This window comes from Phalacrocorax carbo, chromosome 5 (genome assembly GCF_963921805.1).
Source record: "Phalacrocorax carbo chromosome 5, bPhaCar2.1, whole genome shotgun sequence".
Classification (NCBI taxonomy): domain Eukaryota; kingdom Metazoa; phylum Chordata; class Aves; order Suliformes; family Phalacrocoracidae; genus Phalacrocorax; species Phalacrocorax carbo.
The window spans coordinates 66,546,213-66,564,029 of NC_087517.1; the positions used below are offsets into that span (position 1 = coordinate 66,546,213).

Below are 17,817 nucleotides of genomic sequence, written 5' to 3' on the forward strand. Positions count from 1 at the left end.
CCCCAGGTTGGATGGTTTTTTTTTAAACTTATACCACCGTAAGCCTTTTATACACCAGTTTAAATTTCAATGAGCACCAAAGATCTACCTTAAGAGGAGCAGTAGCTTGTTGGCAGGTACATATTTCTGATGGCAGAATACGTTCCTCAAACAATTATAACTTATCACAACACTCACTTGAAATTTTACCTTGAACTGTATCATGGGGCCCTTTTAAAATCCCCTTATTAATGATGATTATGTAAGTACCATTAGATGCGAGACATTCCCATACTGCTTGTAGGAGTTATGATTTAATTCTATTACAATCTATTCCACCATTCGTGTAATCGCTCCTGACACTTCACCTTTGCTTTGCAAAACATTATCGTCTGCCACAGGAAAAAAAAACAAAAAACAAACATATGAGATTCTGTTTGTCATTGCAATCTGATTGGGAAGGTGTTATTAATTAAATGTTGTACACAGTTATACTTGAAAACTCACTGACAGCTCTTGGGAGAAGATATGTTACTGGAAGGCAGTTGTTATTTAGCTCTCTAAGGCAACACAGGGACACTTATAAATCTCCCACACATTCCTCTGAATTAGCCAGATATTATTCAGCATTTGTGGGGAATAGTTTGGATTTTCTTCAGCCTTTATTAGAGACTAGAGTGTCTCGGTGTGGTCCTTGACTCTAGGAGACGCTATAAAGGAACGCCTGCACTTGCTTTAGCTCAGTAGGCGAGTTTGCAAATACACAGGGAGCAGAACCGAGACATCGTTTCCCTCACAAGACACAATGCAATGTTCTGGTTTAGTACCGAGGCTGAGCTTTTTGCCAAAAGGAGGCGGCAAAGACATTTTACCAGAGCTGGAATTTTCATTTTCTGTTTTGCACTCATTTGTTTTCTGTCATCAGAAGTGTTACATGCAGAGAAAATATTCCTTCACAGGATAAATAAGTAGAAAGAGCTACAAAATTCCAGCTGCCTATAGTGAGAGCTTTGACCGAGTCCCTTAACTAGCAGCAAGTTTCCTTTCACAGAAGTTATACTGGTAGTCTTCCTCACACTGATACTATTGATCTTATCTTCTGTGCAGAGAGGAGGTCCATCTCACAAAGAAGAGATTTTTTTCAGAAATTATTATAATAAACTTATTATTACCTTTTTTTCCCCCCAGCATTTTCACTGTCGTGCCTATAGGTTTATAGGGAGACCTCAAGAAAGAGGCTTTGAAAGTTCTTACCTGGGTCACAGAGGAACATAGTGAATTAAATTTTCCTCCTCAATGTGCTCTTTGGGCTGGGGCTTCCGATTACTCTGAAGGTAAATGTGATGTGACTAGTAGGAAAAGTTCATCACAGGCAGGGTAACTGCTTAAAATGCAACATAAACGGGTCTCTGTCAATATTTTGACTCTGTGTAAAGAATTCAAGCCGTATCGCTCTGGAGATAACGACACGTAATGCTGTGTAAGATGCTCTGAAAGGGTTTTACTGAATTAATCTGATTTGAGTTCTGGAAGAAAACTGGTCTGTACAGTGGAGAAAGGCAAACTTCTGTTCTCCTGTTGAATATGATCCTAACAAGGCCTGGAGCTCCCAGAAAGCATCCTGGGCAAGGGCCGCACTACTACAAGGTAAATGGGGAAAGAAAGATCTTTTAGACTCTGCACCGTCTTTAATCCCATTCACAGAGCTTCAGAAACTGAAGTGTATGGCAGACCGGAATATATGACTTTGTCCGAGTAAGCATAAACAAAGCTATTTCTTACAACTCTGACGCTACATCTCCGGGCAAATGCTCTTTCTCCCTTTAGCAACATGACGAGTTCAAGTCTGGAAAGGACAGCGATCAGTGTTTTAAAACTCTGCTAATAAAACTAAGGGAAAGCAATCTGTACATAGGAGTTTATTTAGATGCCCACAAGTTTTAAATCATTCCCCTTTATATCTCAGCCCACTGGGTCTCTCATCCAACTGAATTACCATTGGGTTTTACAACGTGATATACAAAATGAGCTGATGTTATGATTTACAAACATCCTTTGAGTATCATATAAAACACAACTGTTTCCCTTATAATACAATCATTAGGGCGATGCAAATATAGTCAATACATTAGTAGCTGAAAATGATGGGGCATTTTAAGAAAATAAATTTAACTTTACCACACAAACCTGTTAGATAAAACAAATCCTGTTTTAAAAAATGGGAATAAAGGTGTCTGAATGATTGCAAGTAATTTTTTATATTGTTTTGCCACTGTCCCCTTAAAAGAAACATAATAGTACTTCATTTAAAGGACGACTAATTTTTTCACTGTATAGTCACACTTCATTCTTATTAATCAGTTTCACATTTTCCGCATGAAACTATGAAAAACTCACAAATGTAGACTTTCCAAACCGTAGCCACTATACTTATTTCTGCGCTCTTCTCCATATACTCAGTGTGTTTAATTAAATAAACAAAAAGCAAAAAACACTACACAAATGAGCGGAACAAAACACAACAGCACGTTAAAAAGGTGACATTTAAGTCGTAGATGCCATCATCGTAGAAATATATTCCTGTTGTAATGCCACGAACTTTCTAGCCTCAAGGAAAAAAAGAGATGTTAGCTGAAGAGAATCTAAACTCCAACCTCCACATAGGGCTAAGAGTTTTAGTTTGTATTTCTGTCTAAACTTAGGTACCAAATAACACTGTGTGTATGGTAAATTTAAAATGAATTTTTTTCGGAATGTTCTAAAATATGAAAAGGGAAAATCTGTTTCTGAGCTGTTAATCGGGTAATGAGCGTTACCAAGTGTTAAGGTCTCCTGTCCCACATGTCGCTGGTACAGGTGCTTCTGCACTTTGTCATTAGGGTGGCAGTAACTGAGAATGGCAGACATCATTATTACTGTAAATACAAAAAAGGAAAAATTCTGAATTCAACCATGATGTTAGAGTTGAAAGCAAATTCTAACCTAGTCAATTTAAATTATATCATCTTAAGGCTCTCTGACTGCTTTACCACTGCGCAACCCAGAGGGATTACACCCTTTCCCAGCACTTGCATTTTCTCTTGCAAAACAGAACACTGATATCGACCAGTGATTCTTTCCTGACCATGTCTTGAATTGGCGGTAGAACGTGGGTTTAGTTCCGTTTCTCACTATAGGAGTCTTGCTGCTGCTCCGCACATTTGGAGAAGAAAGTGCTATTTTTGCCATTTCACTAAATTCATGGCATTTCATTTTATAAATTTTTAAGACAGACTTATTTTGATTACTTCCATTCTGTCCAATCAAACATACCTTTGAATGTTTTAAAATGTTGGACAGCTGCGAAATATAAGTACTATGCAATTTGACTGTACATACATACATATTTTCATAAATACATCTGACAGGGACCTTGGAACTAAGTATGTGATATCATGGGACAAAATCACAACAGGCTGTCTTATTTGTAAAATCTAGATCCAAAGAAAGAAGAGCTGAATTCTATCATGTGGTCAATACACAAATTAAAACAAAAATACAGCATTAGTTTACCCAGGAAATAATTTAAACATATTTGCAAATGTCTTGACAGGAAAAGTGTGTAATTTACAACACTGAAAACTTTTAACAACCATTGACTTATATGCGCTGTACTGTAAGTCACCCAGACAAGGCTAGCAAGGATGAGCATAGTGATAGGTCCCAAAGGCAACTCCCAAACATCTTCCTCATGCGGAGACTTTGGTAATTGTCTGTTGTATAAAACGCCAACGCATACGGCTTCATTTCAGGTGTTAACTTCATCAGTTTTCCTCCCTCGGCACAGTCCAGTCTGACTACGTCAGTTATTGTTGAGACACTCTAAATCCACCGAGCAGCAGACGTTCCCATTCTGCACAGACAAACAAGCAGGTGTCAATCACCTCTGCAGAACAAGTTACAAAGAGCACAGGGGTTGCCGGCACGCGGAGGTAGATGCATCTCTGACACATCTACCGCATACAAAAATCTGCTTAAGCCATCATCCCAAGGTGTCCTCATCGGTCCCAACTGTGGTGGCTCTTTGAGGAGGTTGCCTTTGCCAAATAGCATTGAACTGGCCTGAACTACATGTGAACTACAAACCTGGATGTGAAAGACTCGGTGGTCCCCACGATGAAATACAGCACAGCAATGGCAACAGAGAATTTCATTTGTTTTCTCCCATGCAAGAAAGTTAATGGAGAGAGTTTTGATGTGATCCATGCAGGGGAGCTTTCTGCTTGTCTGAAATAAGCAGATAGTTCAGATTCTTGATTCATGGCAGATATGTATGGAGGGGAAAAAAACCCCGTGGCTTTGGAGTTTAATCCATCGTTGAATACTTTTCTGCAACATCTAGTCATTTACAAAACTGTCTTATGTATTAGAAACTACAGCAACCACCAGAACCACAAATGAGCCACTTCCCCCCCTCCTCTTTTTTTTTTTAAATTTCACACAAACCAATATGAAAAACACTGAAAAATGGCAGAAAAGCTACCTTCAATAATTTAAAGCCCCGGAGCAACAGCTTGGTTTCACACAGCGAGCAGAAGAACATTTTCTATATCCCAAACCAACATTTTCATAATTCTGACATTAGCGCAGTGGGGTCATCACTGCATGGAACAGGGGAGGGGACTGCATGTCTGCCTTAGAGACTTTGGATCACATACATCTTGATGACATTAGGGAACAGAAACCATGACGTCCCCTTCCCAATTCTGTTGCGGGAGTACCTTCACCTCTGAGCTGGAATGCATTTCTACTTGCGTACTTGCTGGTGAAACTTCTATTAGCTTTTTTGCCTCTGCTTGCTAGCTCTAAAACACATTTTCATGAGCATCCACATTAGGCAATTATTAAAATATCACCCTAGATTCATACTGAGAATGCCTGAAGGGCTCTCCGACGGAATGTCTGAAAGTTGCACTAGGACATTACGTATCTGGGCTCAACATTCTCAACAAGCACAGAATTGTTTTGTTTCCACCCTGCAAAACACAAAAGGCGTGGGTTTTCTGCAGGCTTCTGCTCTCGGGTCTCATTTACTTCCCCGAGACCTGAAGGTGAGCTTCCAAGGGCAGAAAGCGACCCTGATTTTACGCAGCAACATACACTTCCATTACCATTCCACCTCGCCCATCGTACCTTGCATTTGCAGGTCGTACAGGGAGATCCCACCATTGTCCATACAGCGCCGCTAAGTCTTGTAATTCCATAACCATCTAGACAGGTTTTCCTGATGTCGTAGGTGATGTTGTCAGCCAGACAGGGGTCACTGACACAGCGGGGACAGCACTCCCCTTCGGAGACGGCTGTGTACTCGCAGTTTAGATTTGGACACAGAAGAGGCCAACAATCCACCTCTCCTTCCTGTAAAAATTGAAGCAAAGCGCATTGAATTTGTTGCCATTTACTGGCTACCACAGAACTTTGCATCCTGCTCAATGGGAAAGTTTTATTTTGCCAAAATTAAAATAAACTTAATGGATGAGTTCTCAGTTTGGTTGATCATATAAATGCATGTTTGAATACTGAGCTGGAGTTTCCTAAATGTAGGCGACTATCATTTGGTTGTTTTTCATCTAAACAACAACACTGTCATCATTGTAGGAGGAGAACTTGAGTTCTCTTGGGTTTTTAAAGGCAGTGTTAAATACTGGGTTCCAATATTTTCCATAAACTATAATTTTTGCAGTGATTGCCTTGCAGCCTCATGCCCTCTTTCTGCGCCTGGTCACATAAACATCTCTGCGGGACCACAGCAACTGTTTAAATAGAAAATTAACACCGCAGATAGATGTAGGTTAGTATGTTTGAGAAGCACTGAGCATTGATCTAACTAGCAACAGCCAAAATTGATTTTACTGTCAACTCCTAAAGGAATTGTAGAGTAATACCAGTCATGTTCCACTGAGTCATTTTATTTTATTATTCAGCTTTGTTAAAAAAAAAACAAACAAACAAAAACCAGTCAACCAACCAACAGTTTCGTAGCTAGGAACACAGAGAAGAGAGAATCACCAGGTCACTTCTGTAGGGTACTGCTGTAGGATCCCCGTGTCTAAACTTAACCTGCAAAGGGCACCAATAACTTGCCGTGTGCTGCTCCGTAAGCACTTCACATGTTGACAACGTCACGCCCTGCGCAGAACCTTACAGGTAGCACTGATTTAGTGCATCACTGCCTTTTAGCTCTGTATGTTTGGTAACCCGATCATAAAGTTAGGCAAAGAACCGCTAGCCACAAACTCAGTACCCCTTGTAAAATGTCACGTCTAATATTTGCCATTGGCGCTGGCTGCAAACGATTCGTGTGCTCTTTTGCAAACATTAAAAAAAAAATTTTAGGAGAATACAAAACACAATACTTACTGCTGTATATTATGGATAATTATCTCTTAACAGTAACTTAGCTTCGAATGTAATTTGTTTCCTGATGCTCAAGACACCTCCTGATTAATATCATATATAAAGACAATGTTATACAGACAGCTATAAATGGAAAACTGATAATTTTAATGAAGTTCATTGCTGCACTAATTAGTATATCTGGGCAAAAATTAAAGCTTTAGGGAAATAATCTATAGTGCCTAATGAGAAAATCAGAAAAGAAGTGTTCTTTATTTTGCATGTTTGTCTAGTAATTTCACATTATTTTTCTTTTTTGGTTATTTGCTAACTTGCCATGTGGCACTGGCACTCCTTTTTCCAGCACTTGCTGAATGAAAAATAAGGAATTGCATTGTCCATTTCGATGAGACAGGTACACCAGCTGATGCAATTAAAAGCTGAAACTCCTCCAACCAAATCCATTGCATGTGAAAAAATTTTTTAGAAGTCATTTAAAGATCAGATGACCTTATAAAAGTTCTCAAAAGTAGAATAATGCTAAAGTTAATACAGTGGCAAGGTTTCCAACCTTTTGTCAAGATCTTCATTTAATTCATTAGACCTACTTATTCAGCACTAAGAGGAAAACTGATGGTGTAGCTTTCAGTTCCTGGTGCTCTGTAAGTGCTTTATCATCATTCCTAGCCTGAAAAGCAGGTGAAGAGAGAGCAAAGAGCCTGTTTTTCCAGGTTATGCTTTGCTAAAAATCACAATCCTTATTATTCTTGCTCCTTTTTGAAACGCTTTACCCATACCAGGCAACGGCACTGCTGACAGCTGTAGGTCCAGTTGTCCCCGCTGCGGTAGAGCTTGTGTCCAGTTTGGTCGAGGCACTGGCTGGTGACGCGGGTGTCGCACTCTGGGCAGCAGAAGAGGTCAGCGCTGGGGTTCTCGCAGTCGCAAGCTGTCCTCCGGCAGAAAATCCTCCCGTCCTGTGAGGACACATTGCCCTGCCGTCAACCACAAACTGCCGGACAGCAACCCGGATAAGGTCACAGGGTGTAAATAGCAACGGGCACATCTGAATCAGAGAATACCGTTTTCTTGTCTCCAGCTAATTGCATTGAAAAGAAATCAGTATCTCAGAAGAAATACAATGAAGCAATTTCATATTTCATTGGTTACCTCAACGAATTCTTGAAGCAGTTGCCGCTCTAATACATACAATATTTGTTTAGCACTATTTTGACTGACTGTATCACTGTGACGAAAATAACTTGAGTAAATAAACTGAAGATATGAAGGTGGCCCCTTTAACTTCATAGGAGCCAATACAGCAAAATCACAGTGGCGTTAATAATTCTTTACTCTGAATTCACCACTGTGTCTGTTCTACATCTGGACTACAGGACGCCATCTTAAAGCTCAATCGCCTTATCATCATCCATTATAATTCTGTTCATGTATTGAAGAGAGCCTGCATTGCACAGGCTCTCCAAAATATGATTTTGCTAAATATTTGCTTACAGTATTGGATGGCCCATTTTGTTAAAGACCATTAAACAGAAATGTTTGAGATAAACAGAAGAATTGCTTCTGCATGTAAAGAGAAAAGGATATATTCTCTTTGCATCAGAGAAAAACAAATTGATTCTAATTCTAGTTATGAAAATTGGATGGACTACCGTGTTTGAAATTACACCCCTTACTGCAGGTGAGCCAACATACTGGTATGCCACATGTCGACTGGGAACTGAAATCAGTTAACAACGAGGAGATTATTGAAAAGTTTTGACATGAACTTCTTTTGCATTCACTGCTAGTTCTTGGGTTGGTCCTTATTCAAGCAAAGCATCCCTTGCAGCCAATTTGAAGGTAGAGCTGTGAGAGGAATGAAGCTATATTCTGCTTTGGATCACAACTGTACAACTCGTAAAACAAGGGCACTCATTTCCTTGCAGTTTCTCCATATTCTTATCAGAACCTTGTTCTGAGTCTATAAACCTGTATCTGATGTAAGAAGGAACAGGTTTTTTCATTGCCACCAAATAAAGGCATACCTATCAAAGCAAAGGAATTTATTTCCTCTTGATCCTTTTAAAAAACGATCAGTAAAAGGAATGACAGCAGTCCAGAATGCCTTCGCCACAGGCAGACAAAACAGCCATAACCACAGCACGTAGCATGGGAGGTTGTTTTGTTTGTATTCTGATGTGGGAATCTGTGTTTCGCTCTCATTTTTAAGCAAAGCCAGTCTTGGCCACAATACAACGTGTACAAAATCAGCATCAGGGAATCACAATACTCACGTCAGTCAGTGTCACTGCTGCATTTCATCGTAGGTTTGAATTGATTAGAATATTAGCTTCTGTTGTAAGAATGATTAGAATGATTTATTCTGTCTAACAAGGAAAACAGAATTATAGAATTGTAGAAAACGTGCTAGGTGAACAGGGATCTGAACTGCTTTTGCCAACCACAGGGCATAGGACTAGATTGCCCTACAGTCTTTATTCAGTTTTGTACCAAATTAAGATAACTACGTATTCTGCACTTGGGGCTAGTTTGCTGCTCTAGCTGTGGAGGAAGGAATAAACAAGCTTTATTTCCCTACTCAGCAGTTTGAATAAATCAAGGTAAGGAAGTCTGGCAGTGGCCCGTTTCCTTAGCCACAGGTCCAGCCAGGTCCAGTTGCAATGGCGGGAATAAACCTCTTCCACAAAAAAACCAAAGAAGTCACCCTCCCCTTTCAGCAAGTGGTGAAAGAAGAGAGCTGCAAGCCTTCCCTGACAGAGAGTTATGACTAAATCTCCGTTCTTGCAGGTGGGAAAGCACAACCATCTTCCACCCCTTGCTGAGGGCAGACATCAAGCAAGGGGCAACTCAGCACAAAAGCTCTGCCAGGCTGACTATCTCCAGGCGCGTGGGGTTGTGCCAGGCGTCCGGGCACCCCAGCGCCCCCGACAATGGCAGCGTCTCTCCTCTCCCTAATGGAGTGCTGATTAATAATGGCGAACAATAACCTGTCTCCTTAGTTCCAATTCAGTTTCCAAGCTTTCGAGATTAGTTTTCAAATTCTCCTTTCAGCTGGTGACAGTGCAGGTAGTTCTGTGCTTCCCTGAGCTCCTGTGCCGTTACCTCTGGGGAGCAGCTAACCTTTCATGTTGCCTTTACTCTCTGCATTTCAGAACACTGACAAAGCCTGATGATTTTGCCAGAGACCTTTTGGTAATCATAATACACTGCTACTCTCTTTATTCTTTAAGCATCTGTGCTTTATCTACAACCTCATTAGTTCCATGCCTTTCAAAAAACAGTTTTATCCCTATACTGCCGTGACACAAAGCCTCTTAAGCTACAACATTGCACTTGCACCTTTGCAGCTCTACAGTAGCGTTGAGAAATACATAGAAAGCAAGCCATTTTCTTTCAGCTGGCAATAACATAGGGCATCTTAATAGTACCTCTCTCCCACCCCACCTGCCTCAGTGAACCAGTTCTACATGCTTCGTAAGCATCAGTGGTACGAACACAAAATTGTTCTTACCAAAGGAAAAACTGACACAAAAGGGAATCGCTGTAAAGGGTGACTCCAGTTTCCACAGAGCCACAAAGCCAATTTGGACAGAAATCAGACCCTGCAGAAACCAAACCACCACACCATTCTCGCCACCAGGAACACGCTTCATCTTGGCACATCCCCCTGTTCCCGGTGCTGTGCTTATCCCCCAGGCTTTTCCCTTACAGGGAATGGAGGACTGTCGTAATTAGAGGACAGACTCAAAAGCCCAGATAGAGCCAGACTGTACAGCCAGGCTTAGTTTATTTCATGGGAGAGAGAAATAGCTCCCCACTCCCCATCAATTTTCTACCAGCCTTGTGTATTAAATCCACAAGAGTTCAGGAAGGTGCCTGTAGAAGACACATCAAATATACTTAAGGTACTGACTGCATTAATTTACAGTTTTGAGAATTTGTTTTTGTAAACGTTGTATTTCCTCAGCTGACCGAGGATGGTTTGAAGAGGCTGGGTCTGATGAAGCACTGAAATGATCCCCTGTGCTTCAGTAATGACACTTTGCTTCATCATATAATTGAAGTAATAGAATTTCTCATATTCCATAGTATCCCACTCCACAAATAACCTTACTTAATGGACTTCAAATTTAAATAAGGTATTTCATTTCCTTTGCACCTGATTTTAAGTTAAAATATCTTCAAGATGGGATCTATGTGATTCAGCCACTGCAGAAAATACACCCACCTGACCTTTCCTAAAATAACCATTAAAAAAAAAAAAGCGCCAAAAGAAAACATATTATTTTCAATCTGAAATGCTGATTTGTCTCCTAGATAACACAAGTGAGTAGGATCATTTCAGAGTTCAAGTAAGAAGTACAAGGAATGATTTAGTTACACTCTGCCCTTTTCCTCACTGAAAACTGAGCGGGCTGCAAAAAGGTCAAGCAGGGCCAGCTCTCCACGCAACTGCATGAAAACGACAGAGTCCTGCAGCAGGTTTGAGAGGTCGACTGGTGTAATGGAAGCTATCGCAATTTCTAAAATATGTTTCAATACCATATTTCAATAAACACTGAGTGAAGACTTCACGTCCTGCCTGGGATAGGGCAGAGGAAGAGCTCTTCGTGCTTTCCCTGTTCTACAGGTGAGAATTTGGCTCTTGAAACAAGGCAGCTACTGGGGCAAAATTAAAATCAAGTGTTAATTCACAGAGGAAAAAACTGGAAAGTGAGGAAGTTATAAAGGAAGAGTCATAGCAACAAACAGTGCCAGGCCTAGTTTAAAATATCTATGTCCTAGTTAATAATTTTGTACATTTTCATATACTGCTAAGACTATTCAACATAAGAAATAAGCACAATGACAAATGGCAAATAAAACAAATTACGAGCAATCTAAAATGGGAATATTAATAGTTATAATTCTGCAAGGGCAGACCAGATGTCTTCCCATATTTTAAACTGTTTATTCTATTGACTGGAAATCCTTTCATAAGACAGCCAGTTCCCCAAGAATACAACAAAAGCTTGATATATATTCCGTGAAGTTGTACACTGCAGCTTCTGAAGGGAGGGGTTTTAGGGAGCTTGAGGCTACTTGAAGTAAAAAATATAGCAACTAACAAGAACATATTCCCTTTTGAGCCCAAAACAGCAGTGTACTTTGTGAGTTCTGTTCACTCCAAGGTCTTGATTCTCCCTTCTGCTATACTATTGCAATAACGAAATGATGAGGCTTTCAGCTTCTTGCAACCTCAAAACAACTCCTCCCCTTTGTTCCCCCCTAAACCCTTTAATGCTTCTCTGGCTCATCAACATTAAGACATTGGGACTGAAAGGCCACTCCTCATGCTCTATGTCAGCTTTTCACAGTGGCCAAAATCTCATTTTACTTAGACTTAGGCACGGGCCAACAGCGTTCTAACCGTGTCTAAGGACGGCTTTACCAGGGCTATGAACGCATCGGGTCAAAGTGGCCATAAAAGACCAACCAATTCTTAGATTGGTGCATTTCTAAAATTCTTCTAATTTCAGTGACTGCAATCCTCTCTTAACTGGTGAAAATGAAGAAAGCTGAGTCAAATGTTCTTTTAGCTTGAGTACCACACTCAGAAAGGAACTGATAATTCCCAAAACTGATCTAAATGTTGACTCTAAAGTAGATCTACTTATACTACACCTGGCTTCTCCAAGGGTGCAGAGAGGGTGCACTGCTCACGTGGGAGAGCTGCCAACACAGCCAAGCTGGGATGAGGAGGAGAAAGCTGGCCTTTACCCTTCTTCACCTGAAGAAATAAGGCATCTGCTGCTAGGTCCTCTAACCTTTGACTCATGCTCAGGCCTTCCTTCTCACCCAGTTAAATCACATGTATTCCAAGTACAGGGAAACACCACCAACAGGAGGATGGCTGACTACAGTACTTGCCCTAAGAGATACATAGTCATGTGGAAGAGAAACTGAAAACAATTTTCAACATTTCCAGTAAGTGTGCTGATCACCCGCACATTGCGTTAAAGGGTAATGCAAGACCCTCGTCGAGGCACGCTCCGAGTGGCTCTGGCCCAGAGGGTGACATGGGAGAAGCTCAGCAGGGGTAGCCATTATTCAGCTGTGTCTGTGGTTCCATAAAATAAGACAAAAAAAGTTGACTTCCCTGACAAATTTCCCCATCACAGCTTCAGTGCCCAGAGCAGAGCTTACCTTTTGCCTCAGCACCTTGGGCTTAGGCTAGTATTTTTGCCAACGGCAGTAGCACTGCAATATTGGGTTTCTGACATGAGCCCAGAGAATTAAAGGACTCCTGAAACCCAGACCAGCTTGACCTCACCTTGCAGGAACAAACGGAGCATCTGTCCTCCCTCAGGGTCCACACCTGCCCGTTCCGCTTGAAGCCGCCTTCATGGGGACAGTCTCCAGTGCAAGATGGTCCGGATGGACAGAGGCAATCAAACCCTCCTGCCAGGTTCACACAGGCTGAATCATTCCAACAGGTGTGGGTCTTTAAGGCACACTCATCGATATCTGCAAAACAGCAGATTTATAACGCTTTGGACATTTTTTTCACCGGGCAAATTTTACTTCTGTATTAAGTAATTATTCATCTGCCTTGCTGGTGGAAGAGGGCGCCTTCTTTCTGAGATCTTCTGTATTTAATTGCTAGACATTAAACACTGATTTATTTTTTTTTAGGTTATTCTTCAGTGCTTGTTTTGATTCCACCAAGAATTCTTAAACTTAAACTTAACTGTAGGCTTAGTTGGTTTTAATTATAAATGCTGAGACTGACATACCTAGCGGAACCGTATATCAGTGATGAACTTTGACTTTCAGGCAAGGGTGTTTAGTGATTTCCAGTGACTGGAAACTAGCGAACAATCAGAATGGCTTTCTGTCAATTAGACCACTCTCTGTTCTGGATTTTACACCTAAATAGAAGTGCACTGTTCTTCACGAGTCCCTAGCACGGCCAACACTTCCCATCCTAAAAGCAGTCAATTGCATCCTTCTCCCATTTCTGGAAGGTACAAGTGAACTAGGGGTGAGGGGAGTGGGGGGAGGGGAGGAAATGAAAGAAATCAGAGGCACCGTATACAAGAAAATAGCCTTAGTACAAAGCTATGCAGGAAAAGTATGATTTAGCAATGACACAAAGAAATAAGTAACAAAAGAAAATCATTACACTAGAGAAAAGTGAATTACAGTATCCCATTAAAATTTATTTTGGAGGGTAAAATATAATTATGCAATATGAATTTATCTAGGGATTCTTTTTCTTGCAGCAAAAGCCATGAGACTTTTAAGCACGTTGTGACAAACAGGTTTTTCTTTCAGAAAATAACTTTGGACCATTCTTAAACAATATATTGACAGATTGTCCAGATAAAATACCAGTAAACTGGTAGGTCTCTCTTGTTCCAACAAGACCAATGAAAACTGTAAGCAACAGCGGGAGGAAGGCTGGAGAAGAAAATCCTTTAGAAGTATGTGACCGTTTCTATCACAAAAATTACAGAACACTATTATATTAATTCAGAAATTACAAGGAAGAATCCTCACATTTAACATTTAGAATTACCTAAATTGCTAGTGTGAAATTTATAACTGTTCAATATTAATCAAGAGTACTTTTAATTCCTTTATAAAACAAAAACACCTAAAAGTTCCACAGACGTTCCAAAGAAAATTACCTAAAGTCTAATTCAGGTGGGACGTGATGGCTAGTTGCCCTACTTTTGCGCGACTGCCATGGGTTCACAAGTGTTCTCCTCACAAAACCAGAACTTTAGAAGATGCTAAAACTTCTCTCAATCTGCTGAATGAAACTCTCTATAACAACCTAATTGCTAAATTCCCTCTGACCCGGTTAGCAAAATTCCTAATTTAAACCCATAAATAGTCTAGGAACAAGTGGAAATGTGGTAGTGCCCCTGGATTTGATCAGATGCAGAATCAGCCTTCACACCCGACTCAGGGTCTGCGCCGCCAGAAAACGGCTGTTCCTCTTTCTGCTCACAGACCCAAGGGGCAGGTGGAGGCAATTACACCGCAGAAGGGCTTCACTCCTGGGCTAACCTCTGGGCCAGTCCTTTGTCAGAGATGTTCCCAGTGGCCCAATAGCATGGTTTAATTGCTCGTCACTCAGACTTCCCTAAAAATGGTGTATTTTGCTGCCCTGGCAGTCTTAATTGCCAGAAAATAACATTATTGCTCTAATACGTAGCTTAGCACTGCTGAGTACTTGAAAGGTCCACTCTCAGCGGTGTAAAAGCCGCTGCACTAAGAGAAATTAAAACTTGTAGTTCATTGTTTAACAAGTGCCAGAGTATCACAGGAGGTAAAAATCATGAGGAGTGACATGAAGAGAGTTATGAATGAACTGGTATGAAATGAATTATACCCATACAGCTACTGCAAGACTTAAAATGTTCTTAAAAATATCCCATTTTCCTTTCAATAGACTTTGACTTGCGTTTGATGTTGAAGACAAAGGTATAAATGAAGCATTCACTTTGGTGATTTCACCAAACATTGTCAATATTCTCTTCCCCACCGCATCAAGGGCTCCTTCAACAGCATACACATAGGACGTAGCAGGATCACAGTGCAGATTAGAAGGGCAGCTTTCACAGTTCAAAACTAAAAGGATTTCACAGATGAATATAAAGCCATATTGCCTACAGAGTTCCATGTAATTGCTTTACTTATGACACAGAAATCTAATTCTGTTTCCATGTAATTTAACAGATTTATGGAAAGCCAGATGTTAGCAATTATAGAAACTAACATTATTCATATTCTCAGTAGTACAGACCTGTTCACACTGCACAAAGCCAACTTAATCTGTTATACATATCCAAAAGGGAAGAACACGCTATTCATGTACTGCTGGTGCTGTTCTCCGCTTAGCACACATAAAAAGGATGCTCCCATTAAGAGCAGCCCAAACTGGTAAATGGGACATTCTTGACAAAGAAACCAATCAAGCAAAGCTGAGTAGCATAGCGTGAACATAAATTCCTAATTGCTACCCAGTTAGCTCATTTTTTTCATTCTTTATGCAAATGATGGTTACTTATTATTTTATGGCATTTATTATTTAAAAGTTTTAGTCATTAATCAAATATAAAAGGCTTGGACACTACACTCATTTCCAGCTGAACTTTTAATAGAGCTAATTTTCTGAGAACATCCCTTTGGCAGTTTTTTCTTGTTGCTGACTGCATTTCTAAAAGTCAGAACAAACAGCCACCGTTCCCAGTAACTTGAGAAAAAGAAGTTATAAGCGTAACGTGGTTTTGGCTCTTCCACTCTCTCAGCCTCAAACCAGACTCAGGGGTGAGGAAGGAAAAATACCCAGACAAATGCTCCCATATGGTTAGCTCAAGAAGGTATTTCAGTTTAATTGAGATCAAATGCACTTGCTTATATTGACATGAGATCAACACGTGGACAGCTATACAAAACACGGAAGAAATTACTTGTAGTTCGTGTGAAATTCCTCTTAACAACAGGAATCAATGTGTCTACTCAGGCGTTGAAAAATTAGCCTAGTTTAAAATTCTGAACATGTCCAAAACAATTTTCTAATGAATATGAAAATTGTATGATAAGACTCTTGCATATAGATTATTTTTATATTATTCAAATCCTTGCTCAGCTCAAATTCCCCACGCTCTCCTCAGGTTTCGTTTGCTTTTCCGCAACTGCTCTCAGAAGAGGGGAGCCCAAAACCGGAGCACTTCATGATGGGCAAGGAAAAACCGTACACAAATCTTATTTCCCGTTATAACACCACTAGTGAGGAGGAAGAGGAAATATTCATTTATAAATCAAGCAACTTTTAAGAACAATGGACAAGTACATGTGTGAAATAGTAAGGAGACTCCATAGTCTTTTCCTATATTTAACACAAGAAAAAGATGAGATGTCTGTGCTGACTTTCGGGGGAATTATTTCTTTCATGCATCCTGTCAACTTTGCAATCTTATTCATTATATTGAGACAATCTGTGGCATAAACTACTAACTAACCCCAAGTAAAAGTCCCAGAGCTTTACTTCCCCACTCCACATGGTTCCTTTTCAAGGAAAAGTGAGGATATACTGGAAAGGACCATAATCAGAAACTTGCTTGCAATGCTAGCCTTATGATATTTTCTCTCAGCAAGATACAGCCAACAGCAAAGGGACTGTTGCCGAGATATGCCACCTCAAACATTGCACAGGGCTAGCATAAAACTGATCAAGATCGTCACTCTTCAAACACTCCCAATCTGTGCTTCTTTAAACAAATGTACAGCAACAAGTGCCTGATCGTGTGTATTTTAGCTGCAATGCAACTAGTCACGTTTTGCGGATAGGAAAAGAAAGAAAGAAAAACCACGCAAGACGTGCTCATTTCCTAATATACTCTCGAAGTACATAAAGATAGCTTGGTAACGTAGGGAGACATGAACTACGAATCAAAATGGAACAGAATAATCCCCTGAGATGCAATTTCCTTTTCCATCCTTTTTGGCTGTAACGAGAAGTAATTTGCCTCAGATATGATGAGAGGTCCCATGGCCACTGTATTTGAATGGGGTAGAAGACAAGCATGACTGTACATATCAACACAAGTTCATTAACTTGGTTTCACTGAAATTTTAAACCAATCCCTAGCTACTTCATTTCTTAGTTTTCAAGGCTATTCGGGTTTTAATGGTATGACTTTTCTATAGCACCTTAATAAATGTGTGCAAGCAAGTCATGCAGCTTGCTGCTCTCTAATATCATGATAAGCTGCTGCAGAAGAAAGAACCCTCCTAATGTGCTAATTTTAACTGTTACGGTACATTAAACCATTACAGTATAATGTTAACGTGAAAAATGCATGCTGGGCTCCCAAACCGATGTATGTACAAGTTAACTAAACACTGTTTTGACAAATCATTTTTCACAGGCAACTTGTCACTTAATGTATTTGCCTTCTTTCTTTATCAAAGTGATTTGGACGCATCTTTTATATATTAAAAAAAAAATATCTCTAAACAGATTCATTTTTAGTTAAAAAATATTTTATGGTGGTACTTTTATTCTACAAAAACATAATGGTCTATTAGAGAACATTGCATAGTAAATTAGATTCTGAATATAGGATTTACTGATGCTTTCTAGGATATAGAACTGGCTAAAAACAATTAGCTTGAAGATACGTAACAACTTTCAGAATACAAGAATCAGAATTTACTAAATGGAAAGTAAGCAAAATAATTTTTATTTTGCAAGGTAAGACCCACACAGACTCTGATATTATAGACTTTAAGAAATTCTATAAGCAGAACAGAAGAAAGTAATAAAAAAGCAGGTTCTAGAGTTGGTCTTGGATACTCTGCACTACAGGCGAACCTTTCTGACTACGTACCACTTCTCTAACGATAGATAGGAAAGAGATTCTCAGGCACATAGGAAGATTTTCAAAG

The 17,817-nt window shown here is 40.0% G+C and overlaps 1 protein-coding gene across 2 annotated transcripts in view; it reads right to left on the reverse strand.

The window, feature by feature from the left end:
• Positions 1-1,885: 1,885 nt before the first annotated feature.
• NELL1 (neural EGFL like 1) overlaps positions 1,886-17,817 on the reverse strand; it is a 304,980-nt gene continuing 289,048 nt past the window's right edge. For both annotated transcript variants that reach the window (XM_064452862.1, XM_064452861.1), the window contains 4 exons: positions 12,686-12,879; positions 7,152-7,328; positions 5,152-5,376; positions 1,886-3,871 (listed from right to left, as the gene is read on the reverse strand). In XM_064452862.1, coding sequence (XP_064308932.1) covers positions 3,821-3,871; positions 5,152-5,376; positions 7,152-7,328; positions 12,686-12,879 — 647 coding nt within the window. In that variant the 3' untranslated portion in view covers positions 1,886-3,820. The remainder of the gene's footprint in view (positions 3,872-5,151; positions 5,377-7,151; positions 7,329-12,685; positions 12,880-17,817) is intronic.